The sequence below is a fragment of the Cyprinus carpio genome, chromosome B1, assembly GCF_018340385.1.
Source record: "Cyprinus carpio isolate SPL01 chromosome B1, ASM1834038v1, whole genome shotgun sequence".
Lineage (NCBI taxonomy): Eukaryota > Metazoa > Chordata > Actinopteri > Cypriniformes > Cyprinidae > Cyprinus > Cyprinus carpio.
In genome coordinates this window covers 1,172,519-1,199,473 of record NC_056597.1, presented here as the reverse complement: position 1 = coordinate 1,199,473, position 26,955 = coordinate 1,172,519, and the positions used below count along the sequence as shown (strand labels likewise).

General features: G+C 37.2%; 1 protein-coding gene across 1 annotated transcript in view; it reads left to right on the top strand.

Annotated features, from left to right (window-relative positions):
* Window positions 1-3,321: 3,321 nt before the first annotated feature.
* Window positions 3,322-26,955, top strand: part of LOC109046547 (dorsal-ventral patterning tolloid-like protein 1) — a 45,194-nt gene continuing 21,560 nt past the window's right edge. Inside the window, 3 exon segments of the mRNA XM_042716137.1 lie at window positions 3,322-3,522; window positions 6,464-6,874; window positions 24,812-24,922. Coding sequence (XP_042572071.1) covers window positions 6,697-6,874; window positions 24,812-24,922 — 289 coding nt within the window. The 5' untranslated portion in view covers window positions 3,322-3,522; window positions 6,464-6,696.

Below are 26,955 nucleotides of genomic sequence, written 5' to 3'. Positions count from 1 at the left end.
ATGCATATGGGACACAAAATTGGAAACACTTCAGGAGTGTCGAAGTTGTCATCTGGTTGGTTGAATTCTACAGGAGTTCCGGGAGACTTGTGTGTCGCGTTCTTTAACGTTCCACCTGGAAACAAAGATGCCGTGGTGCCAAACCCCCTCATGAAAGAAGAAAGCCGTAGTGTTTACAACTATGATGAAGAGCGCTTATCAGGACCAACTAAACGCTGGATTTTCAGAAGTATGTGAAATATTCAAAGTTCGCAGCATAGAATCTTTCAAATACATCCAAGAGTTTTACACACCAGTTTTACACTTTATTGTGGCGACATTTCCATGCCCCGAAACATAACGATGAACAAAACGATCTGTGATTAGTTGTTTTGACATGTCGGTCAAGCAGCCTCATGGACGGGTCTTAGCCAATGAAAGCTGCCATGAATTCCAACCTTCAGCCGTCAGTCTGAAGGTCTGGCTATGCGAGACTATGTGGCTCAACTTTCAACAGTTTCAATATGAAAAATAACTTTTATATTGATTCAATGGATTTACGGGGAAAACTGGGGGGGGGGGGGGGGGGGGGGGGGGGGGGGGGGGGGGGGGGTCAATTTTTATAATATCTGGATTTGAATTTTTAATGTTATTATAAACTAAATATGCTATGTTAAAGCTTGAAACAGAAAATAGTGGTTTTCATCTTGCCACTTTCTTGGTAAAGAAAACTTGATAAATTTACTCAATCAAAATGGATTAATAGCATTTTGGAACTAAATTCTTCAAATACACCATTTAGAGGTAACACTTTAGAATACTGTTCCGTCCGTCATTAATGAATAGCTACACAGGAACAAATGACTGATGAAATATCAGATGCCTCAGCTTGGATGTGCTGATGCGATTTCTCCTCTCTGTGATTATTTGTCCTTGCTTGCAATTAAATCCGGATCCCCCGCCTCACTCTCTCCCAACCTTAACCAACCTACGTTTAAAACCTACGTTAAAATCCGGCTACCCCCGTCTCTCTCTGTTACTGTGTACTTGGCCTTAACCCTACACTCACTATCTTCAGAGCGTGCGTCCCCCTTCCTTCTTTCACATAATGGTATGATCCAAGTCTGTCCTCCCATGTGATTAGCCGCATGTGCATTTTTTTTTTTTTACGAAAAAATGCATAAAAATAAGGCTTTTATGAAAACACTAAATGAAAAAAATTGCTTACCAACACACAAACCATTCACAATTGCTAAATTGGACTAAAATAGAAGGCTCCGGCTGAAGATTCGGCTATCCCCGACGGGAGTCGACTCTTCTCGTTCGCTACAAAGAATCGGCTCTTAGAGACGGCTCATTCGCGAACGACGCATCACTATCATGTTGATCAGTTCGTCACTTTTTTCATTCCAGACAGCCGTGTCCTTATGAAAATATTCACATATCGGAATGCTAATATAGGATAACCAATCAGTGTGATCTCTCGCACAATGGCTCTGACGCTGATACAACATACTTAATTAGCTGAAAAGCTGCCAACGGTGATCTGACTAGTTCCACTGCAGAACACACAGCAAAAACTGGACCAACAGATGCTCAATGACAGCCTGACATTGGCTTACAGCTAACCATCAGTTTGGTCTGTCATGGCTTTTACATCTCTATGTTCTATGAAAACATGTTTGACATTTGTGCCAAAAGTTATTGCATAGGCCTCACATTTACATCACATTTACGGAAAAAAAAGTAGGCTATTACAAATATAGACTTTATTCAAAAATGTATTTAAATTTGGGCCTTTATTACATTAAGAACCAAAAAGAACTAATATATTTGTGACTTCACATTATAAGGCCACTCTCAGCCAGACTCTCAGCAAAACAAGTCAAACTGCAGCCTATGTCAGTCAGTCTGGTAGCTCCATGCTAATCACCTCTTTATTTAATTCATTTTCTCACTTACGCCTCCATCCCAATGAACATTGGATAGCTGCTGAGGTTACTGTGGATCAGATGTCAACCATTAAAGTCCTGGAATAGACCTCTGATTAGTGTTGGAGTTCTGGCAGTGTAAGACCCGCACTGAGATTCCAGTAGAGTAATTCAAACATTTTAGGATTAAGAGCTCATAACCTACCCTTCTACTAGCAGTATGTACAGGGAGCAGTGGAATCTTCTAATCAATTAATATATTCACTTTGCTGCACCTTACCTATCCACATGTCATACATCCTTCCTACTTTCTGTCTGTACAATAATGTTTTTTAAGTACAAAATAAATATCTTAAAAAAGAAATATCTTAACCGCATATAGTCAATAATCATTACGCCAGTCTTCATTGTCTCACGATCCTACAGAAATGTAATATACTGAATAAGAAACAGGATAGAGGAAAGATTTTCAGTGGTATCAATCTCATACAAATTTGGGCCAAGTAATAATATGACACAATGACTTGATCAAAAGTGACAGTAAAGGCATAATGGTACAAAAGATTTATTTTGAGCTTTCTGATCATCAAAGAATCTTGAAAAAAATGCATCATGATTTTCAAAAAAAATATTAAGCAGCAAAAACTGTTCTCAACATTGATAATGAGAACCATTATTAATAATTGAGCTATAATAATTTAGCACCAAATCAGCACACTGGAATGATTTCTGAAGGATCATGTAGATGAAAATTCAGTTTTGCCATCACTGGAATACATTAGGCTACATTTTAAAATATTCAAATAAACAGTTATTTTTAAATTGTAGTATATGTCACAATATTACTGTTTTGTAATCAAACAAATAATACTATGAATAATGATAAATAAATACATGAAAAATAAGTAATATGTTCTATTGTTTATTAAGGTATTTTCGTTCTGGTTGAGTGGTTCCCACAATGTAGGCAAAATGCACTCACACATAGCCTACTTTACTAAAGAGTATCTTCCCTTTTCCACCCAACCAAGGAGATTCCCCTCCTGTCATGACCATCTTTGCACTGAATTGTTTAGCCACTACCAACTCCCTCTGACTTCTGTCAGGATGTTAGCGGCCATTCATGCATGCTGTAGTCATTCATCATTTTAACCACATAAAGCCCGTCTATAAACAAATAGTGCTCTTGTCGTGCAGTGCATGAATGTGTGCATGAGTTTTGCAAAGTGAGGCATAGCTTGATGGATTGATGGCGTGACGTCAACACACAGTTACCTTGCCGTGAGGGAGGGGGGGATTAATCTGTGTTTGTGTGTGTCAGGAGAGAGAGAGATCATGTCAGGAAATGGGCACGTTTGGAATAAGCGGTACCAGTCAGCAATTAATCTCCAGGGAAATGGGCACGTTTGGAATAAGCGGTACCAGTCAGCAAGCGCACTTTAATATTCCAGTGGCTGTGGAAGAAGTGTTTCCAGAGAGAGAGAGAGGGAGGGAGAGAGAGAGAGAGAGAGAGAGAGAGAGAGAGAGAGAGAGAGGGAATATGAGGGCAGTACTCAAGATGAGCCTGCGCTTTGAGGCTGTAAAACACTAGACCCTGAGGGCATTCTCTGAGGTAAGCTCCGTGTCTCTCATATTTTAACAAGGTTTGACGCTACGGTGTTAAACGTACGGCGCGTCTATTCTTTATGTTTGTAAAGTAGCGCGCGATAAACTTTCCAAACTCCACGTCCTTACTTAAACCCTAACAGCTTCGCAGTAAACTCTCCTGAGGTAAATAGGCGTTAAAGGAGACCGGGCCCCGGGGTTATGGAAGATGAGGTAAAGCATAGGCGTTGGAAAGGAGTAATACTCAATCAACACTCACAAGATTATGTGTATCATCCGGGCCCCTGAAAGTGGGTTATGGCCAGGTAAATTGTATTAAGAGTAAAGTCAGGACATTGAGAGTGGAAGGAAAAACAGGGGTATCAAACGAGCTCAAAGCTGCCCTCATGAAGTCCGTTCGGCGTTTTGACAGTCACTTCACTCAAGTCAGAGAAGTTTGTATATTCTAACCGAGATTTATTCAACTGTGACCGAGCATGTTGAATGGAATCGATTGTGTTGAATGTGAGTAAACTTACAAGATGATACAGCAAATGCTGTCTAGTGTTTCTTAGCTTCCTTGTTCCAGCAGGCTGCAGCTATTTTGAGTTCCACACTGTCCAAATTAAACAACCATCCAGATATCCACACTTCCAAAATTAAAAAATCAAAGCAACCCAGCACTCACAGCACAGCATTGCCAAATTACAAGAATTTGACTGAGAAAGTTGGCCGCTTTTAGTTTCAGAGACGTCTTAGCACAGTGATGTCCTGCTATGGGGACACACCGAGTGCATTGCTACCATTCACGTTTTCGAAACAATCAGTGTTGACAGGAAATTCACTCAGAACACCCTGGCAGTGTGTAAAATGAAGTTCTGACTTCGTAAGTATACGTGTGGGTGATCCTAAAATTGATACTGGATATAGAAAGAGTTTGCAAGGAGACTGTCAAATCTGTTCAACAAGAAGCAAAGAGTGCCAATCACGTCCCTCTCATCCTTGGGAATTCCCGGGTGGGTTGGAAAAAGGTTGTCGCATGTGGATTTTGCTGGTCCGTTCTTTTCTTGAAGCAACCATGTTTATGCAGCATGGTTGATGCTCATTTCACATGGTTTGGAAGTTTTTTCGTATGTCAACAGATTTACTTCAAAATATCAAGCTACTATTACCAGATTGAAGAGATTGTTTTCTCTAAATGCATCATGGATTACCTGACCCCCAATCGTGACTGATAATGCAACTACTACTTTTACTTCTTGATGAAGGTTTTTCCAAGATTTGAAGTGAAGAGAATGGTATTGATGCATACCAGACGTGCACCAAAGATGACCCTCAACAAATGGATTGGCAGAAACACGATATTTTTACCAGAAATTTCAGAGGGGTATGAAGAAATTGACTCAGGGAGTCAAATTGGCATTGATGATAGCTCTATCTTTATTTTTATTACGCTAGTCGCCAACCTCCCTAATTGTACCACAGGTCAGTTCCGCAAGGATCTGTTATTTTTAAAGAGACACACCCGCACCAGGAGCTGCACGTCCTGGAAACCAAACATCATTAGACGGTTTCCGCAGAAAACAGTATTTGCAGAAAAATCAACATGACGTTCGGGCCAAGAGAGAGTCCTTGTGCTGTGGTATCATTCTGTTTTCTTGCGAAGTACCGTGGGAGGAGATTCCGCAGTGGTTAATCTGGAGTGATTACCACGACAGGACCTGTTTCGTACAAGGTACTGATCCAGCTCGTGGATAACTGTGTATCGACGGCTGGTGATCAAGATTGAGATCACAGCACTTCGTATCCTCAGAGATTCACCAATGCCCCCAGAATGAAAAGGAGACTGCTCATCTGTTTGAATCTTAATTGAGTCAGCTCAAGAAATTCGGGGGGGGACTCAATGAGCAAGATTCTGCATTTGCTGGAATTCCAGAGTACATTGACTCTGAGGTACAACTTTTTGAACTAACAGAAACCCTGATTTCCAAGTCCAGGTGTGCACTACGCTCGCTCTGAAACGAACATTAATTACACAGCGTTTTAGAAATTGGAGAGTATTTGAACACATGTAGTGCTTTTGAACTGATAATGTGACTGTGTATGATTTTTAATGGGGAATGAATGTGGTGTATTTGGGATCCGAAGTGTATATCTGCATGATGACACAACAGTCATGTTTCGACAAGGTTCCAGCATCGGATATGTGCTAGACGGAAGAGGGTATTTAAAATCACGTTCGTCCTAATTTGCACGTGTGAAATGGTTGACTAATCAATCTGTGATCTGATGACACCAGTAAAGTATGTTTGATAGCAATGATTGGGATGCTGGCCTCGTGAATATGTGGACTCGAGGTACCTTTTGAAACATGAACCCCTGCTTAAATGTTCACACCACAGCCGCTTTTTACTGTCCACAGCGTCCTAAAATTGAAAGCAACTATGTGTGCTTTTAACTGAATGTTTTAAATAAGGATCTCACCTACATGTTGGGACATTGCGTTACATCCCTGAGCAGCTTATTTTTGTATAGGCGACGGGAAAACAGTGCTTTTGCCGGATTATTGCTCAAATTTTAGTGAACGTGTGACTTTTACAGCTACCGGCTCATTTTGGGTGAACTCGGTTGGTATTGTTAAAGTAAATCAGATAGTTTCCTGTCTTTATAATGCACGAAAGATGTATGGTTGTTGTTCCTAAAGAAGTCAGTAGTTTGTGTGCATAGGAAAGTCTATCTATCTATCTATCTATCTATCTATCTATCTATCTATCTATCTATCTATCTATCTATCTGTCTGTCTATCAAGAGTTTGAGCTTCTGTAAAACCCTGCTCTTGGTCACTGAAATATGTTAAACATCATAATTTAAATATTAATTTAAATGTACATCACGCCTCACCCCCTGCCACCAGTATCTTTACTTGTTTCATTTAAAGACCGGCTTTCATTCCAGCTCTGCCTCTTTAGGGAATCTGACTGTGCAAGAGAAAAGAAAAGTGAGCTGGTATCTGCCGGTTCATATCGATGCATTGGGCGTCAAGCTGAGATGCCGCGACGCTGACGGTCCTGCCCCGTCTGTCGAACCGGACCAATGATGATAATGAAGATGATGATGTCCACACGGCGCGTGTAGCGCTAAATCACCACTACCGGACCCTTGCGAGACACTCCACTCTGATCCGCGCTCATTCAAACTTCAGATGGACTGCCTTCACTCTGCACTGACCAGTAAAATGAATTGGATCACACTCCTGCTGGCCGGCTTGACTTTTTGGGGCAAAGTGTCCTTGCATAGCTGCTTAGATTATGATGACAGTTATGATTATTATGAAGAGGAGAAAACAGAAACGATAGACTACAAGGATCCCTGCAAAGCTGGTAAGGCGCTTTTGTGCGTTTTTTCTTGCTTTTGATCTGTAAACACTTTCTGTGAGGTGATCAAAGGAGAAAGCATAAACGTCTAATTAGCAATTCACACGGTGCTGTATTGTTATATGCTAAACGTATGAAGGAGTGAGTTGTTGCGCTTTTTATTCCCAAAGTTTAGTTTATTTTACGCGGAGACTCGCACGGGTAACGCATTGAGTCCTTTGCGCGCGAGCATCAGCGACGCCTCTTTTTTTTTTTTTTTTTTTTTTGACGTCGAAATATCCCTCGCAAACCTCGCACGACCCCTCCTCCCCCGCTGAAATGATCTAGCCGCGCTTTAATTCGGTTTCTCCCGGGATGATCCCGAGGCTCGCGGGGCCACGTGCGCTCCGCTGTCATAAACCCGTGCTTTCCGCGCACACGTTTGTCCGTGCAGGTAAAGTGCGCCTGCACGATTTACAATCTCTTATGTAGTTATTATATCAATCTAACGGAGTTGAAACTGAGTTCACTCCTTCCATGTGAACCACTATTTCACCTGCTGACAGTTGGCATGCAAAAGTTATTAACGAATGTTATTAATTATAATTACGTAAAATAAACCAGTAATTACAAATAATACGTGGCTTTCATATACGTTTCCGTTTTTAATAATTGTATTTGTATTTTATGTTTACTTAGTGTTATGATATAGATTTAGTGGTATAGACATAAATAGACATTTTTCATGGAATATGGAGGGCTGAACTGTAAAGATTACAGAAACACTCAAGGGGCCATGTGTATATGTTTGCATATAGCCAGTTTTAGATGACTGTGTTTCTTGACACATCTTCATACAGAAGGCCAATAATAAGATTTCTTTTTCACTCCGTCCTCTTTTGGATGTGTAAGTAAACTCCACCTAAGGCATAACAGATTTTTAAATGCATCATCTGCAGTTACATTTTGTAAAATTGCTCTGTTCCTCCCTCTCTCATATGCCAACACACAGATTTACTCACATAATCTCCCTCTCCACATTCTCTCTCTCGTTTTCCTTTGTGTATATATCATGTTTACTCAGGAACTATAAATCTGAGCATTTGATTCTCTGCTGCAATGTGTTGGCATTGTTTCCAGGCTTTTGTGAGACGGATGTATGTACACATGCAGAGGCCATGCATACTGTACACACAAGCAATATGGATTACTGATGAGAATGAAAAAAAGCATTTAAGTGTTTTGTGTGAGTACGTGTATGTGTGAAGTGTGTATGTATGTTTGAATTAGTGTGTCTATGTTTGGGTTTATGTGTGTAGGAGTATGACTGTTGTAGGGAGGACCTCTGTTTTTCCAAACTGTGAAACATTCAGTCTAGAATTTTGACAGGCTCGTTGATAGCAGTACTACAGGGAAAGGGTGGACAACATTTCACATAAACTTTTAGCACATACATAAATAAATAGATATAGAAACACTTTTAATCTTTATTACACACATTTCTGTCATATTTCAAGGTGACCCTAATTCATACTGTTAGTACTGAATGTGTAAAATGCTAGTCAACAGCCTGTGCCATTTATATGAACATGTACCCAACTCCCTTATAAATACCAGTGTACACCCAAGATGACTGAATATCCTACTCAGAATGATATTTCAGATACGGTTAATCTGCCATCATGCTAAACTTGCATGTAATTCATGTAATTCATTAACCACAACTTTATATGTTGTCGCTGTGGTAATAATATGCATTAGTGGAGTTTGTGTTACAGTGCTTAAATTTCTTTGCATCATACCAGGTAAAATGCTGACTGTCCAAAAACCGTCCAGGTCATTGAGCGTGTTCGATCCAGTTCTCTCTAATGCTAACGTTAGCCACTCTCTTAGCTGATGGAGCATTTACCAGTGCGTCTGCAGTGTAGCCTTGCATTAGCATATCTGCACTGTGTTGATGTTTTAGCAGAAATAGCCATGCTAATTAAATGCAAGGGGTCAATGGGGGGAGCTGCTGTGCCTTTCAGATGAATGGACCCAAATTTAGTTGAATTGTTTACAGGCGTACAGTATTAAACCTTGGCTTTAAAGGGTAAGTTCACCCAAAAAAGAAAATAAGCCCATAAATCACTCACCCTCAAGTCATCCTAGGTATATATAACTTTCTTCTTTCAGACGAATCCAGTCAGAGTTATATAAAAAATAGTCTTTGATCTTTCAAGCTGTTTCATTACACTCAGAGTGTGTTGCATGCATCAGTCCAAAAGAAGTTAAATAAAAAGCGCCCATCCATAAGAAAAAAAAGTGTCTCACATGGCTCCAGGGGTGAACAAAGGCTTCTGTAGCGAATAGATGTGTTTATGTAAGAAAAATATCCATATTCAAAATGTAATAATCACTTTAATGTAGCTTGTGCTCACTGTTGTACACGGAAGCAGTTCTGGGCGGATGACGTATGGAGGTAGGCTTTTTACACGCATTGAATAAAGTCGTTATTTTTGTGTTCTTTGCACACAAAAAGTATTCTCGTAGCTTCCTAAAATTATGGTTGAACCCCTGATGTCACATGGACTATTTTATCGATGTCCTTGCTACGTTTCTGGACCTTGATCGTGCTTGGACCCTTGCTGTCTATTAGGGCTGTCAGAATGACTGAAAAACTTAATTCGAATTTTCTACTTAAATATTATCAATTATCATATATTATCATATGTTATATTATTATATTATCATATATTATCAAAATTAGAATTATATTAGAATTTAAAAGACATAATTTCAGTTAGGGGGAAAAAAGCTTTTGGCTTCTCTGCTGAGGCCACAAGAGGGTGCATTGCGCAAAATATTATGCATGTTTCTTCAAAGCGTAATAAAATAACACGACTGTCTTTGAAAAAAAAATGTGCATAATGTTTAAAATAATGTTTATAAACCATATATAATTAATAAAGTTGCTTAAACAATTAGTAAATAATGCTCTCGTTTTCCGCAATATATTGAATGAACAACATAGCAGCGCCACATCTAGTGGATTCAACTGGATAGGCTAGACACTTACATCGTTGGCTGATGCAGACCTAAAATTGTGGATTTTATTTTAATTAGACGAATATTCGAAATTCGAAGAAAAAAAATTTGACAGCCATATTATTTACATATCTTTGTTCTGAAGATTGGATTTTATCAAAAATATTTACATATCTTTGTTCTGAAGATGTCTTAGGGGTTTGGAATGGCATCAGGGTGAGAAGTTAATGACAGAATTTTCATTTTTGGGTGAACTAACCCTTTAAGTATTTGTCTCACACACCACACACACACACACACACACAAACATACACACACCCGTTGGGTTTTCATGGTTTTCTATAGACATAATGTGTTTATGCGGTATAATGTGTATATTTTACCCTCTAAACCCTGCCCCTTTTCCTAAACACAACCCTCACAGAAAACTTTTTTTTTTTACATTTTGCAATTTATTTATATATATATATATATATATATATATAATATAAAGATCTGATTTATGATCCCCACAGTTTTACTTTTACCTGTACCACACATCACATATACTTTTTAGGGCTGGTCTGAATACCATTTTTTGAGCTTCGAAGCTTCGGTAGTAATCAACACCGAATATTCTAAGCTTTGGAGGGAGGGGGCTGAACTTATTCTTCTCACACCGAGTCTTCACCTGACACGAGCGGCTCTGCGTGACAAAATACTATAGAACTCATTTATAATCAGTGATGCTGTCTACACATACGGCGCTGCACAACACCACAAATCCCTGACAGAAAACTGCTGCTGCATTCTATTTTTGACATATTGACACAAATTTCAAATGATTTTCAACGGTCACTGTGTCGCGTCCAGTGTAGACCTTTTATACAATCTATGTTGTAGATAGACTTTAGCTGTTGCGGCGTGGGGCGGCACGAAAACTGTCGCGTCCGGTGTAGACACGGTGTAATAAAGGCAGGAATCTCTGTGTTTCTGTCTGTCTGTTTGCATTTGTATTATGTCGAGAACCGTTCAACCAGTTGACTTCATGTGTGGCGGGTGTGTTGCTGCGGACCCAAGGGAGTGCAGTGTTGCATTTCGGTGCAATATGGACACGCGACACATTCAGAATGAATAAACTTTTAATAAATTACAGAACAACGTGAGCCGGAAGTGGCGCTCCTCACATGGGCAGGGCTTATAAGCTCTGAGAATGGACACTGCACTAGTGATACAAAACACACAGGTCTGTTAAGAGCAATACTTTTAATATAGACAAATTAATATTAGGCTGGGTTACTGTACATTTTTTTTATGACTGGCATTTTCGCAAGTATTTTCCAAGCAAATTAAGTGCATGTTTTTATCATGTGTAAAATTACTGATTAACATGGTGGAAAAAAACAGCTAGTTTTTTTTTTTACACCAACAATTTACACCAACAGAACTCTTTTCAAACTTGATGTGCTGTTGTGGTAGGCCAGTTTCAAATCGCATATTTGGCACACTGCCTTTGTCTTGTCCTCACTTAATTTAAAGTGCTCCCACACAGTTGAGGTCTTTGGCATTTTTGTCTTCTCTTCCAGATGAACTCAATCAGGACGTTCACTCATGGGTGATTCATATTCAAGTGCGAATGAGAACTGTTTTGGGGGGGTTGCCAGGTGTTTGAGAAAAAAAAAAGAATATTCGAATTTCAAAATTGAAAATCGAATGCCAACCCACTGATGAATATTCGAATAATTGAATATTCTGGTCCAGCCCTAATACTTTTGCTGAAATATCTGTTTCTCCTTTACACATATTGTACACTAATTGTAATTACTAAACACTAGACTTAACCATACTTTTACTGTTTTTTTCAACTGCTTACATTTTCAAAACTTTGCCTCTTTTTTTCAAAACTTTACACACAAAGCCTAGAAGATCTCTTGCAAAATGAAGGACGGCATTCAAAATATTACAAACACAAACATTTGCAAGCACTTTTGCCATAATATTCATTCCTGATAGATTTTTGTATGTTACATAGAAAATTGTGAGTTGTGTTTTGCAAAAAAGTCAAAGGCCGAGAATTAGTGTATGGTTTTGCAGTTCGGTGTGTGGTTCTGCTGTTTGAGTGTCAGGTTTCAGAAATTGTGTGACAAGTAAAGATTTTGTGTGTAAGCAGTTGAAAAAAATACAACGGTAAAATACATATTTTGGCATTTGTTGATATAAAGCAAGACTTATTCACTCCCTATATTAACTTCATGGAAGGCTTTGGGTGTGGCAACTTGGTTTGGTTAAGTTTTTTTTGGTTGTTTTGTACGTTTTTAGAAATTTCATCCCAAGGGTTGCAAAACCTGAAATGCATGCACATTTATTTCTATATGTTCAAGCTGTACCACTTTCATGAGTTCCTATTAATGGTTTGTTTTGGTTGACATAACAGAAGGCTATTAGGTCCATTAATGAGGTAAATGTATTGTTTAGGACTTCTGCTTTTGTTTACAGAAACCAAGAGCTCTATTGGTTTCAATGGGTCACTAAAGGGCTAGTTACATTATACAGTCATTAGGTGATGTTATCTGTTTCTGTTATCTTAAGACATTGTAAACCTAATGACACTGCTGCTACAGAATAACCAATCTTTTCTGATTATGCAAATTTAGCCCACACCTCCTTGTTTAGTCAAGAGAAACATAAACAAACCCAAGGGAGTTTACTGGGGGTGTATGCGGACAGACTTAGGGGCAAACACACAGAGAAGAAAGCTGATGCGACTTTTTATATATTTTTTTCAGAATAGTCAACATCTTTATTTGCATGATTGCATGATTTACACAGTACTTACTAGTGAAATATAATAATATTATTAATAATGAAATATACAATACAGAAAATAAATGAAGCCAGATAAAGAAAGTAATATAGGAAGTAAAGAAAAGGGCAAGTTAAAAAAGGACAAGTAAAAATAGAATTAATCAACACAGAATATGTTAGTGGTGAATTTATGCTATGCACAAAATTGTAGTAATGGATCATCTGTTAAAGTAACACCCACTAAAACTAACACTATACTGTTACTTTCTTCTTCCCCTTTGTATTGTTCATTCATAGTGTTTGCAGTTCCTGTCAGATACTTTCTGCACTTCATTCCTCACTCTTTCTTTATTGCCTAAACATTATTTTCCCCCATTAGTTTTATAGAGGGCAGTGGTTCATTTTGTGGAATTGTAGTTTATAGTCCTCTAGTTTATAGTAGTCTGCGTCTAGTAAACAAGGACAGCTTAATGGCAGAGAACAACGCCTAGAGATGCTGTCTTCACACAAAGCGTCCAAAATTGATTTGTTATGTATAACAATTGTGAGTTATTCATTAAAATTTAAAGCTGCAGTATGTACGTAAGTTTTGCCTCTTTGTCTCCATCTCTGTTTGAAAACCTGCAGTTGCAGATGTGTGCAGAATTATCTTGCTTATGTGGGTTGTGTGCCGGCACAGCTCCAGTGCGGATGAATCTAATCTAATGTTTTGAGGAGTATGTGTGGCAGTCAGTCACCGCACCGGTGTGGATACTGTACTTCAGAATTACAGATTCTAGCGTAAGTCTTGTAATATATGACCCAAATAAGAATTTTCACCGTATATTGTCATTTGAGCAAGTAAGTAACAGGTCTACCACATTTGTTCTGACCAACTGAGGAAAAAAAGCATTGCAATAAATCATGCTACCTAATTGTGATTTAATCTAAAGATTGGCTAGCACATATCACATCAAACCGTGCAAATTATTATTCTAATTTATTATTATACTTTTATTATTATACTTTATTCTCAAATTATTAATGTTAAAATCTAGGGGTGCTCCGATCAGGATTTTTGAGGCCGATCGCCGATCACAGAATCACTGATACCGATCTTTTTAAAGCCTTCTTTTTATCATGGAGGGGAGCATTTTTTAGACATTTTTCAAAAATATATATTTATCTCACCTAAATCTTTGATCATGCACTGTATTTTTGTTTTTACAATCGTGTAATTGTTGTTTTACCTGCACTGTATTGTTTTTTACAATCGTGTAATTGTTGCACAATAGCTTACACAGCGCAAGCCTGATTTTGTGAGCTCTATGTGAGGTTCTCACATACTCTGTTTGCAGTGCGTATGTAGTCCATGTGTGATACAGAAGCGGCACAGTCTGCTCCTGATCTGTGGCTGTTTACCACAAACAACATTTTTCCATTATTTTGATTTTAAATCCAAACATTGTTACTCAAAATGCTTTTTCAACAGTGTGATTCTTTTTTTACATAGTACAGTAATACAGTCTTTCATCAATTATTCAGTGCTTTTTACTTTTGCATTTACTTCTAGATTTATATATTAAATTGCTAAAGCAAAACATTTAAACTACTTTTCTTACGTTATCACAAACATTCTAAATTAAAACTTACCTTTGACAGAAACAGTCAGCTCTATTGCCTTTTCTTTTGCATTAATTCTTTATTACAAGCAATCCTGCGGTTCATAAAGAACTTTAATTAAGAACTTTAAAATAATTGCCATGTTTATTTAAAAGTGCTCTCTTCCTTTAAACCTAGCCAAAAAGCCATAGCTTGTGTATGGCCCTATGAAATCCATTTAATTTTTTCTCCCAAATTACGTTTTAATTTTTCTGGATTCCGTTTTAAAGCATTTTAATTTTTTCCCAACTCCTTTTTAATGGTTAAATTAAATAATTAATTAATCAAAAAGCATGTCTAATTAATTAAAATCATAAAACTTATACATTTTCACATCAATTTATTAAAAGTTTAACAAAAATTACGTTTAGGGCCCTATGAAATGATGTTTTTTTTTCTTCACCATATGTTTTATTGTTACCTAATTCTGTGTTTTAGCATGTCTAATTATTTAAATACATAAAAACATCTTAATTTTTTTTCTTTTCTTAAAATAGCCTTATGGAATGTCCCAAACCCCCCCCTCAGAAATTCTGTTGTGTATTTACATTTCTCTGGATATCAAAGGAAGGCATAAAACATTAATTTAATTTATCTTTTACTTATTGAAAGTTAAGCAACCTTTATTTTTTGGTAAACAAAGGGGATTTACTATTAAAATTAAAACATGGAAGAAATGTTGTGTGATTATTCCTTAAAAAGTTTCTTTTTAGTAGTAGTAGTAGTAGGCTATGTACATTCTGCTGGACAATAGTAATACATTTCTGGCAAATACTTGTCTTTAAATTAAACCAGACTTTTATTTTGTCATGAATACCTTTACAATTCTGTGTATGTGATATGATGCAAGTTTTACTCAAATCAAACGGTCAAATGCTAATGAAGTCCCTCTCAGAGCAGTTCTGGAGATGTTGTTCATGTGTTTTCGTCCTCATTTAGTGAGAGGGCACAAACTGAAATCACTGCGAGCGTCACGCACGCTTCCATATGTGTGTAATAAACAAAACCGCGCTTCTGAGCCATTCATTAACAGAGACACGCAGAACATGCAGGATTCATATTTAAATCAACTTTTCTGGCTTAATATTTACAGATATTAGTCCATATCACGATTTGATTTAAGTGTAATTTTGATTAATTCATTCAAAATTTGACAAATTCCATGACATTCTGCGTTAAACTGCAAATTCCGTTTTTTTGACTGGATTCCGTGATTCCGTCCACATTTTCCGCATCGCGGAAATCATAGGGCTCTATATGTGTTGGCTGTGAAACACAGTAGACTATAATTATATGCATTTATGGTGTAATTACTACATTTTTGTGTCAATGCATGTTCATATTTACCGCAAACAATGTGCTGTTACTTTAATTCAGCACGTGCAGCACAGCATTTTAAGAGAGAAAGAGAGAGTGCACGGTAATTCACTCACACTGTTTGTGAAATTATGTCTCACAGAAACTTGTTCAAATTACTTTATCAGTTATTTAATGAAGAAATATGAATTGTACCTCACCTTCAGCATTATAACTATTTCACCCGTGCCGGACAGAGACTGAGTCAGCTTGAGATCAGTTTTATGAAATCAGCCTTTTTAGAGACCACCGATCAATCATCCCAAAGCGATTATCAGCCGAATGTGAGTCGATCAATCAGAGCACCCCTATTAACATCAGCACTGCCTATAGTGTGTATTAGCATGTAGATTTCAATTTCTGTACAGTCTAATCTCTAATTGTCATACCATTTGAATTTCATACCAAGAAATTCTTTTAACCCAAAAAGCAAATAATGCTCCCTTCGAACTGGTTGTCTTTAAAATACAAATCTGTTGTAATTCCAGGCTATCTATAATCAGAAGCACATTTAAAACTGGAATATAATTTAATTTCATTCAAATGTGTTTCATAAACACATAATCCTTTCTGGATTACAATCCGCCATCAAAATGATACATTTAATTATTCTAGCTGCTTTGAGAAAAGGTTACAAACAATCCACCACCAGCAGGATCCTCACATGCGATAGCCTAGTAGCTGGCACAACTTCTTTATGTTTACAGACGTGGCGTAATGATGTGGCAGCATGCTTGAATTTCCCAAGAAAACCTACCCGTACCACTCAAATTAGAAGTGAATCGGGCTAAAGTAAGGCGATAGTTTTGAACACTGGCTGGTTATGTATTTGCTTAAACATTGATTTCTAAAAATCATCAAAAAAAAAAACTAATTAACTGCACCTTAAGAAACAACATAAAATTTGAAATGACATGATCATTCAGAATCATCATACCATTTTTACAAATCAGCTTAAATATACATTATGTTGCAGCCCCTTATGAAATTACAGATCACTTAAAAAAAAAAAAAAAAAAAAAACCTGTTTTAATTACTCACCAAAGCCAGTGAACACAGTCATTTTACTATTGGAACTGCTGATCAGATTAATGTGTAGGAGGGTCTCATGTCAGTCTGACAGTAGTTCAATTCAATTCAATTCAAGTTTATTTGTATAGCACTTTTTACGATACAAATCATTGCAAAGCAACTTTACAGAAAATTAAGTTTCTACAATATTTAGGAGTAGCTTATCAGTGGTGACTGTCAGTTTATGCATACTACGTAAACTCTCAGATAAAACAATAAAAGACCCAAACAAACAGACGATTAACACTATAAACAGCAATAATACAATCAAAATTATAGCAAAATGTGGTAGTTCTGTATGTTGTCTCTGGGTTAGCATCATCTGAGGTCCTCTGAGGGGTTGGCATCATCTCTTCTCAGGTGTTCTGGATCCAGACTGGAGCTTGTGTACATCCTAGTTACCACGGGATTTACATGCAAAGCAAAGCAGAGAAACAAATAGAGACATAATTAGCGTAGCTGCTGTTCCAGCCAAGTAAAATTAATTAGTTTAACCCAAGCTAAAGAGTAATAATGCGCATTTGATCAGATATAACTGCAGTCCAAAATTATGAGATGCATTATTTGAATGCTTGGCCAAAGAGGAGTGTTTTTAATATAGATTTAAACAGAGAAAAGTGTGTCTGAACTCCGGACATTATCAGGAAGGCTATTCCAGAGTTTGGGAGCCAAATGCGAAAAAGCTCTACCTCCTTTAGTGGACTTTGCTATCCTAGGTAGTAGATTCTATCAAAAGTACAGCGTTTTGTGACCTTATGGAGCGTGATGGATTGTAGCGTGGTAGAAGACTAGTTAGGTACGCAGAAGCTAAACCATTAAGGGCCTTATAAGTAAGTAATAATATTTTTTGTAACTAATTTTTGGAACTTAATAGGTAGCCAGTGCAGAGACTGAAAAATTAGGGTAATATGATCATATTTTTTTGACCTGGTAAGGACTCTAGCCGCTGCATTTTGGACTACCTGTAGCTTGTTTATTGAGGATGCAGTTCATTACAATAGTCCAGTCTAGAGGTCATGAATGCATGAACTAGCTTTTCTGCATCAGAAACAGGTAACATGTTTCATAGCTTGGCAATGATTCTAAGATGGAAGAATGCTGTTTTTGTAACATGGGAAATATCATTTAGTTACTATATATATGTTATATATATATATATATATATATATAAGTTATATATATATATATATATAAGTTTATATATATATATATATATAAGTTATTTAGTTAAATATCTGAACAATTCTATATATATATATATATATATATATATATATATATAAGTTACTGTCTAATATAACACCCAGATTTTTGACAGTAGAGGAAGTAACAGTACATCCGTCTAATGGCAAATTGTAATCTACGAGATTCTGTGTAATGTTTTTTGGTCCAATAAGTAATATCTCTCTCTTATCTGAATTTAATAGGAGAAAATTATTGGTCATCCAATCTTTTACATTTTTAACACACTCTGTTATCTTAGATAATTTAGAAGTTTCATCTGGTCTCGTTGAGATATATAGTTGAGTATCATCAGCTTAACAGTGGAAACTAATCCTGTAGTTTCTAATGATATTACCAAGGGGCAACATGTATATTGAAAATAGGAGAGGACCTAGGACAGATCCTTGTGGGACTCCATATTTTACTGGTGATAAATGAGATGACTCCCCATTTAAATAAACAGTAGTCTGTAGTAGTCTGGTCTTTTATTTCATCTTTGAGTTTGCGTAACTGTGTTTATATTATGTGTTGCAGCTGGGTGTCAATTTCACCTCTACATACGTGTCAGATTCATATCCATCTGTTTACATATTGCTTATGACCTTGTATATGTATGTATGTATGGTGGAAGTGACTCCGTGTGGTTGATCATCTTGCTTCTGTTGTTCTTGGGAAAACAGAATGTGAATATTTGGCCGTGTGCTTATCTCATGCCATTAGAGTGCACTAAACACATTTCCATGTCTTTGTACACTGATTTCCCTCACTGTGTGTGTATGTGCGCGTGTGTGTGATGAATGTGGGAGCCCACTTCATTCAGGCACTTATCTCTTCCTGGTAGCCTGCATCCAGAAAAATATCTCTAAAACACACACACACACACACACACACACACACCTTCATTCATGCCCGGTACAAAAGAGGGTTTTTGTCATAAAACTGTGCACACAGCAAAACAGAGAGAGTGAGTGAGTGAAAAGGGAAACAACTTTCACTGGCAGTTGTATTGTTTGAGTGTCTGCAGCATGAAAGTGTTGTATTCAAATACACAGAATTAGATTTTTCTTTCAGGTTTTTCTTGAATGTAAAACACATGACATCAGCCTGTCTTCACAAGTCTAGACACACTCACATTAAAATTCAAAGCTTTCAAGACCTCATCAGACCGCTGTTGGCTCTTTGACTGCACTTACTTAAACTTTTCTCTGAAGTCAGCTTGTCATAATCAGAGTAGTTGAGTTGTATGTGTGTGAGATGGAGATGGTCAGTTTAATAAAAGAGGATTTTCTAGGAGCACTCTGGCCTGACAACCAGCTTCCGAAAATTCCCAAAAATTCCAGCGTCAGCACTGTGCTCCACCATGGACTGTTTGTTTTGGAGCAGGGAAACATGAGTCAGCAATCCGCACACTTCCTCCTAGAATGCATTTCGCTAATTAAACAATTACGGCTTTGCACATCCTGACATGTGAAAAGGTACTTTGATGCTCCGACAATGGCACTGACTGAAGTCTTTCTGTCTGTCTCTCATGCACATTTGCTGAGAGTGTGATGACAGTGATTGCTGCTCTCTCCCAGACCAGTTTTAACATTTGTTTTGGACGATCCCAAGTAGTCAGTGATAAATACAGATTTAAATGGACTTCAGAACATTTTGTGATCCATCTATACTGCATGTGACTACACATATTTGAAGTGTAAACTCTTTATCTCGGACAACAGTGAAGCCAAATAACGTCAATCATCCATTGAGCTAAAACAAAGTTTGCCAGTTGATCTTATGACAGATAATTGACTGACAGCCCTGTTGCCCATCAAACTTACTGAACTGTGTGTGGCATAGAAACCATTTTTGATGTAATTCAGAGAGAGGCCAATGGAGTTTTGTTTGTTCAATTCCCAAAACTCTGCAGTATGAACTACTAAACTTTCAGATTCATAATAATAAATTTCTACATTTGCACGAAGGAAAGCAATAGTATAATACGGTATGGTTGATGTTTTTCGAAAAGGGATTAGTTTATTTATTAAGTGTTTGACAATCTGTATGAAATTGACTTTTTACAGTAAACTGTTTTAGTAATCGCTGTCGCAAGGTTAGTTATGTCCATCACAAAAAATTAAAAGGACTTAGGCCTAGATGCAAAAGACTTAATGGAACTTGGCATCTTTAAATTCACCCCCTTTAAAGCACCATTGCTGCAGCAATATACATGTATATGTAATGTCTTTGGCTGTTGCACTGCACACTGTTTTTGTATAAATATATATTTGGAAGCAAGTATGTGGACATTTTGTGCTTTCATGTCTTTTTTGCAACTTATAAACTTGCAGTAACTCACTAAAAATAGTGAGCGGTGTATTTAGTTTCAAAATTAGAGACCCTTCCCTCCAATCACAAGTGGACACAGGAGACAAATTTGAGATGCATGTTACTACGAGGTGTAAACATCAAAGTGTCTCAGCTGACTACTTGTGATCTTATCACGGAATCACAGAGACACATCTTAAAAGCAGGTGTAAACGGGCCCTTGATGCTCATAGCTTAGTCTGACTCTCTTGAGCAATGGGATGCAAATGCATTTACGATGAAGTTTAATCTCAGGACCATTGGAAATCTTTTAAAAATATTGCTTTTTCAGTTGGCCAGGTGTCATGTATAGCCACAGAAATGTTATCGCTGTGTTTATTGTTCGGATTAATGGTTTCTAAAAAAAAACAAGACGTCAGTTTTTTGCATTGTCAGGATGTAAGGTGACATCAAGCAGTTATTGGAATTGTGTTTGGATGCATATGTGTTTTTGTTTGAGTGTGTCTGTCCCTGATTCTTCCTGTAATCAAGCTCGCAGGAATGTTTTTTGGGCTGTCACCCAAGATGCTTTGCGTCATGTCTTTCTGACATGTGGTGCAGATGTCTTTAGTTACGTGTCACTGACAAACAGAAACACCCCACTCATCCTTCAGCTCCCATGATACTCATTCATCAGACTCAGCTGCATGTTTCTCTGGGTTTAATGAGGAAGGGATTCTTGGTATTAAACTGACATCACAGTAATGAAGCATCAACATATGGTCAGACTTTCTAAACCAGTAGTGTGTGTTGATCAGTGCCTCTCTCCAGAATTCTCCAAAACATCTGCTGTCTCTGTGTACATAAAACAGTCTGTCAGTCAAATTGAAAGTCTACAAGAGAAGTTGATCAGTGGCCATTCTTCATTCAAGTGTACAGTCTTCAGCTCTGTTCCAAAGCATACTGAGCTGTCTTGCTATCATAGACAGTTGCTTTTTGAGGAGCCATTCACATAGAATAGGTTTTTGCATTTTTAATTAAACTGAATTATTTTTTATTCCATTTAATGTCAATATATGGGAAGTCGTGGCCTAATGGTTAGAGAGTCGGACTCCCAATCGAAAGGTTCTGAGTTCGAGTCTTGGGCCGGCAGGAATTGTGGGTGGGGGGAGTGAATGTACAGTTCTCTCTCCACCTTCAATACCACGACTGAGGTGCCCTTGAGCAAGGCATCGAACCCCCAACTGCTCCCCGGGCGCCGCAGCATAAAATGGCTGCCCACTGCTCCGGGTGTGTGTTCACAGTGTGTGTGTGTGTTCACTGCTCTGTGTGTGTGCACTTCGGATGGGTTAAATGCAGAGCACTAAATCATATTATATTCCACCAAACTTCAATAAATGTATAATTAACAATTCACTTGCTTTAAACATTTTTAAATTAAACTGAATTATTTTTTATTCCATTTAATGTCAATATATGTATAATTAACAATTCACTTGCTTTATCCATCATGTTGGATTGACAATTATGCTGCCTACCAGTGTCAAGAGCACCACTCGTAATGCCTGAAAGTGCTGTTTAGGGTAGGCAACTTTTGGAACAAAAGGTTTTGGAACAGAGCTTTTATCTGAGAAACTAGATTCTGTTGTGATTAGCTGAATGTATCACTTTTGATTGACTTTTTTATTACTTTGGTGAGATCTGCAATGCAAAAAGTTCTTCTCAAACTCTGTGTACTTGCTGAGACAAGTTTACTCAAATAAAATGCACAGTTAATTAAAGCAATGCTCTCCTCCAAATCTTAAATCATTCAAAGGAAACAGTGAGAATGACTTCGATATTTTCAGGATAACCTGGAGAGTCTCATTTGTGACTGTAGTGTGACCTCCAGGATAATCTCCTATTTTAATACACATTTTTATCTGCACCCAGATTAAAACACACATCCTGCCACACTACAATAATCTTGGAACTGAGATTATAATTTTACATTTGCCAAAACATTTTATTCTCCTCCAGATGACACATTCTGCAGAGGTCTCTCTGTTCCCATCTAAGCAGATGTAAAGCTGTTAAACTATAGTTTAATTTCTCAATGAAAGAGACCTCATACAGTTAACAATCCCATGTCACTGTGATGGTCACATGTTAGACAGAGCCCATCCGATTTCCCTCCTCCAGTTCATAATCGATTCTTAAGTACAGACTCTGCTCTGTTTATCGATCATCACGGCAGAAGTTATTGACTGCTGCTAAGTTAAGATGTGCAGTCAAAGACTCATTGATGTTAAGTGAATCCATGATTGCTGAGGCATTACTGGGCTTCACTCCCAGACTTCTCAAATCAATATACAAATTCAACACAAAGCCTTTTCCTCTGCGGTCAAGTCTGAGCACTTTGTCTTGTTCATCTGGACACATACTGTATTTTAAAGTCTTGTCTCATTGTCAAGGCTGTTATGACAACTGCAGAGAGACCTAATGTCAGCTATTTAGTATAAAACTATTTAGCAGAAACGGAAATAATGCATAGCAGTCTGTGGGCAAGATTTGCATATTTAACGCTGATATGTAATCTCATGCCTTTTTAGGTAGTGTGGAAGAAACAATTTGAGACCACAAAGTTGTTTACTGTAAAAATTCAAATTTGCAGTTGCATCTTTAAAATATAAATATGCTTTTCTTGAAATTTCCTGAATAATTATAACCACTGTATAATTTCCAGCTATTTTTGCACATTTTCTTTGATGAAATATGATTGCATTTATATGTGTGAAACATTTACGGTAAATCATATTTTTTAAATGTATTTAAATCTAATAATATTGATATATATATATATATATATATATAAATATATATATATAAATATACTGTATATATATATATATATATATATATATATATATATATATATATATATATATATATACACTATAATCTACACTGTAAAAAATGACCAGGGATTTAATTGTAAAAGACTGTAAAAATGCTACAGTAAAAACCTGTTAAATGGTTAACAGTAAGTTCCTCTACTATATATGATGAAAAACTGTTTTGGACATTACATGTAATTTTACGGTAGTATACCATTTTTGGAAGTGGAAAAATAATTTATAATTTACAGTGAATAACCATAAATTGACATTCCCAGAATTCCCTGCATTACATGTTTACTCATAGTTTATTCTTATTCGTTTTGTACATTAGGGTTTTATGTTACATCTAATGTTGTTAAATTAAATATTTATTGCATTATTTCAGTATCATGTGTGTTACCATGATGGTGTTTAGTTTTTGTGTGAATGACACTGTGCACCTTCTATATATGTTATTATTTAAAAGTTGCTTGTGATGAGCTTTGGTTCTTCATGTGACTTTCTCATCACCACCTGCTTTTGGTGGTTATCAGTGTATTACAAAGGTAGAAACATATTTCAGTACTTCAGTAGTTTGCTATATTAACATTATACCAGTTAATGAAATTTAAATGTATTTGTATTAAATGTATTTAAATGTAAATTTAAGTTGAAACCGTAAAACCTGAAATGTTGCTACCATATTTTTAGTGTAAATTATTTTAAAGAAATGTTAAATGAAACAAAGTAATCTAAATATAAAAATGATACATTTTAAATTAATTAAAAAAAAATATTTTTTTGATTGGAAAGTGAAATTTTTAATGCTCATTTTGATTTAGATTGTATCAGAGAGTCCCACTGATAAGTGGAGTGGGGTTAGATCATCGCTAATATCAGTCCTCTATGAAGGGTGTGATCCAGAGGAGTCTCCAGCTTTATATGAATGTGATATGGATCACGATCACGGATTAAAGCTGAACATTTTTTGAGTAGTTGATGGATGGGAGGGAAGGATGCTTGTATACACATGTGCACATACACTCAAACAGTGCATTAGAAACAATAGTGGTGGCCTAAAGGTGCAGTTCACTGTTACGTGTAAATACACATATACACACTTGCACACACATGCATGCACAAGGGCAGAGTTTATTCCAATATGGAACAATCAAGATAGCTTAATTGTCTATTGTTTTATACCAAGGTTGAGGAGTGAACTCCCTGCCAAATCTACTCACACACAAATTACGTAGTTCCCAATATTATTCCTTTTTTCATGGCCATCTCTAAGACCTTCTTGGTGACAGGATAATTTAAGGATTAGATTAGATTAGATTAGATTAGATTCATGACTGTAGCTGAACGTTAGAAATGTTGGGACAAGTGCGATGCGGACATTATGTGAACAGAGTTGGTAAGATTGCAACAGGATGTATATACATGTTCCCCGACATCCGCTTATTAATTTTTAATCAGCATTTGAGGGTGTGAGAGCAAAGGGCAAGTTGAAAACCTAAGATGTTTCCTCTCATGTTAACTTGTCAATCGATCGCATATGCAGCAAACCTTAAATTAGCATCAGTCAATAGCTCAGGCCATGCTGATCTGAGTTTCAGACGTGTCTGCCAGCACATAGACCATCAATCTATGGTTCTGCCAAAGAGTGTGTGTTTGTGTCCTCTAATAATATCCTTCTCTGTTTCTTTTCCAGCTGTATTTTGGGGAGATATTGCCTTGGATGAAGAGGACTTGAAAATGTTTCAGATCGATGGAACGATAGAGCTTTCACAGCAGTCACATGGGAGACAGGGACACACGTCGGGTAAGGCACATTAGATATCACAGCGATCCAGACTGCAGTTGTCGAGAATCATAAAAAATTGGCCGATTTGCAATAAAATGACTATCATGAAGTTGTATTTTTTAGGATTTGTGAAACAGACTCAAACTCACTTGTGATTTAGCAATTTGAATCAGACTTACTTCATCAGTAAATCGTCTGAACGGCTACTGGGTTAACAGCTGACTGAGACTTAAAGGTGCAATAGGTTGTCTTTAGAAACATTTTTTGTTATGCTGGTTGAAAGTCTCTTCACATCCCTATAGCAATCATGAAGTTAAGTGGTCTAAATGTATTTATATATATTTATATGTTCTGTTGAAAGCAAAGGACCAAGAAATGTTCGTCCAATCAAAACGCTTGCTCTGAGTGTTTTTATTGACTTTCCTACCTGCCTGTCAACATATGCATTTGCATAACTCACACGGTTCGCGCAGAGAGGACACGTCATCAGCGCGTTCACATATGCTTTGCAGATAGAGTAATTATGGCAGACAAACATCCACAATCTGACCTTCCTTCCTGGTATTGAAGTACGTTTACTAACTGTACTATAAAGTTTTCTCAACAGTAATTGACATATGATGTATTGCAGTAATGTTGTCTCTGGTTGTCTGATCTGTTTGTCAACTTCGCATTCATGCTTTTAGGAGGCGCGACTTTGGAAGGCAATTTGCAGGGAGGGTGGGATGTTCGCTTTCAGTGCTATCAAGCCAAATGTAGCATTTTCCAAGATCTCCTACTGCGCCTTTAAATCTATATGCTTTTTAAATATTCTCAACAGAATTTTATGAACATATTATGGAGCATTACTTCTGAACAGTCAGCTTTGTTTAATATTTTGGCATCTAAAAAGTCAAATGTCTGCTAAATGTTTAATGTTAGTTCTAGTCATTTGATCTAGTATTTTTTTTTCTGTCTAGATCCCTACATCACACTTTAGACATTATAAATCTGTCACATAATCTGGATTTAAAAAATGAAAGGTCCTCAGTTTAGTTTGAGGTTTTAATGCACATGTTTTTTCAGCCGAGTTCAGTAGCAGATGTGCAGCAGACGAGGTTAAAGCTGCAGTCAGCAGCTGCTGAGGGTTGAGGGTTGTTTCTGGTGCAGAACAACAACAATGACTCTTTCTACAGTAAGGTTCAAGGTTTGAGCTTCTGTTTCACTCAGTCCTTGAAGCTGGCCATGTGCTTTTTTTGTCCCGATGTCATGTTTGAAGTCAGACCTTCCTCTAGGCGTTAAATGCTCTGGTCTAGCACTGGCCTCTGCTCAGTTTCGACTGCAGGGTAACACACAGAAACACACACACATACAGTAGTCTCTGTGGATTTGTATTTAAGATAATGTCTTGATCAGTCTGAGATGTCAAAAGGATGGAATGAATGTCCATGATTGTGTTGTGGGCTGTGGATGATTTAAACTTAGTAAAGTCGTACCGAAGTTGAAGAATGTGTGGGGATATTGGGAGTTTATAGCTTCAGGTGATTAGACTTGATTAATGCTCCTGTCTCAACTCCACTGCACCATCAGCAAACAACTGTGTGTGTGTGTGTGTGTGTGTTTGCATTGCAAGGTCTTTGTCTTTTACTTCTTATGCAATGGGAAAAGTGCAGAAGCGTATGTGTGTATGCAAATGTTTGTTTCTTTGTGAGTTAGAATAAACATTGTTAACAAAATCCTTCCTTGCTGATATCTAAAATGACCGAAGTCAAAATGTGCATGTGTATGACTTTCCCGGTGGCACATTGTTAAGGTAAACTCTGCGTCTAAAACAGGATACAATCACTGGTATGAGTAATGACTACTCACAGACAGCAGCCAACTAAGAGAACTTTACCTTGCTGGATAGCGCCATTGTCAGCAACATCACCTTAATGATAGTCTTTGGCAGCACAAAGATGGAAGTGAGGCCAAAAAGACGATAAGGATTCAGCTTTGTGTTTCCGTTCTGACTGGGGTTGTTACAGGATGTGCCACCGGGGCAGAAGGGCAAACTGCATCAGGACCAGGAA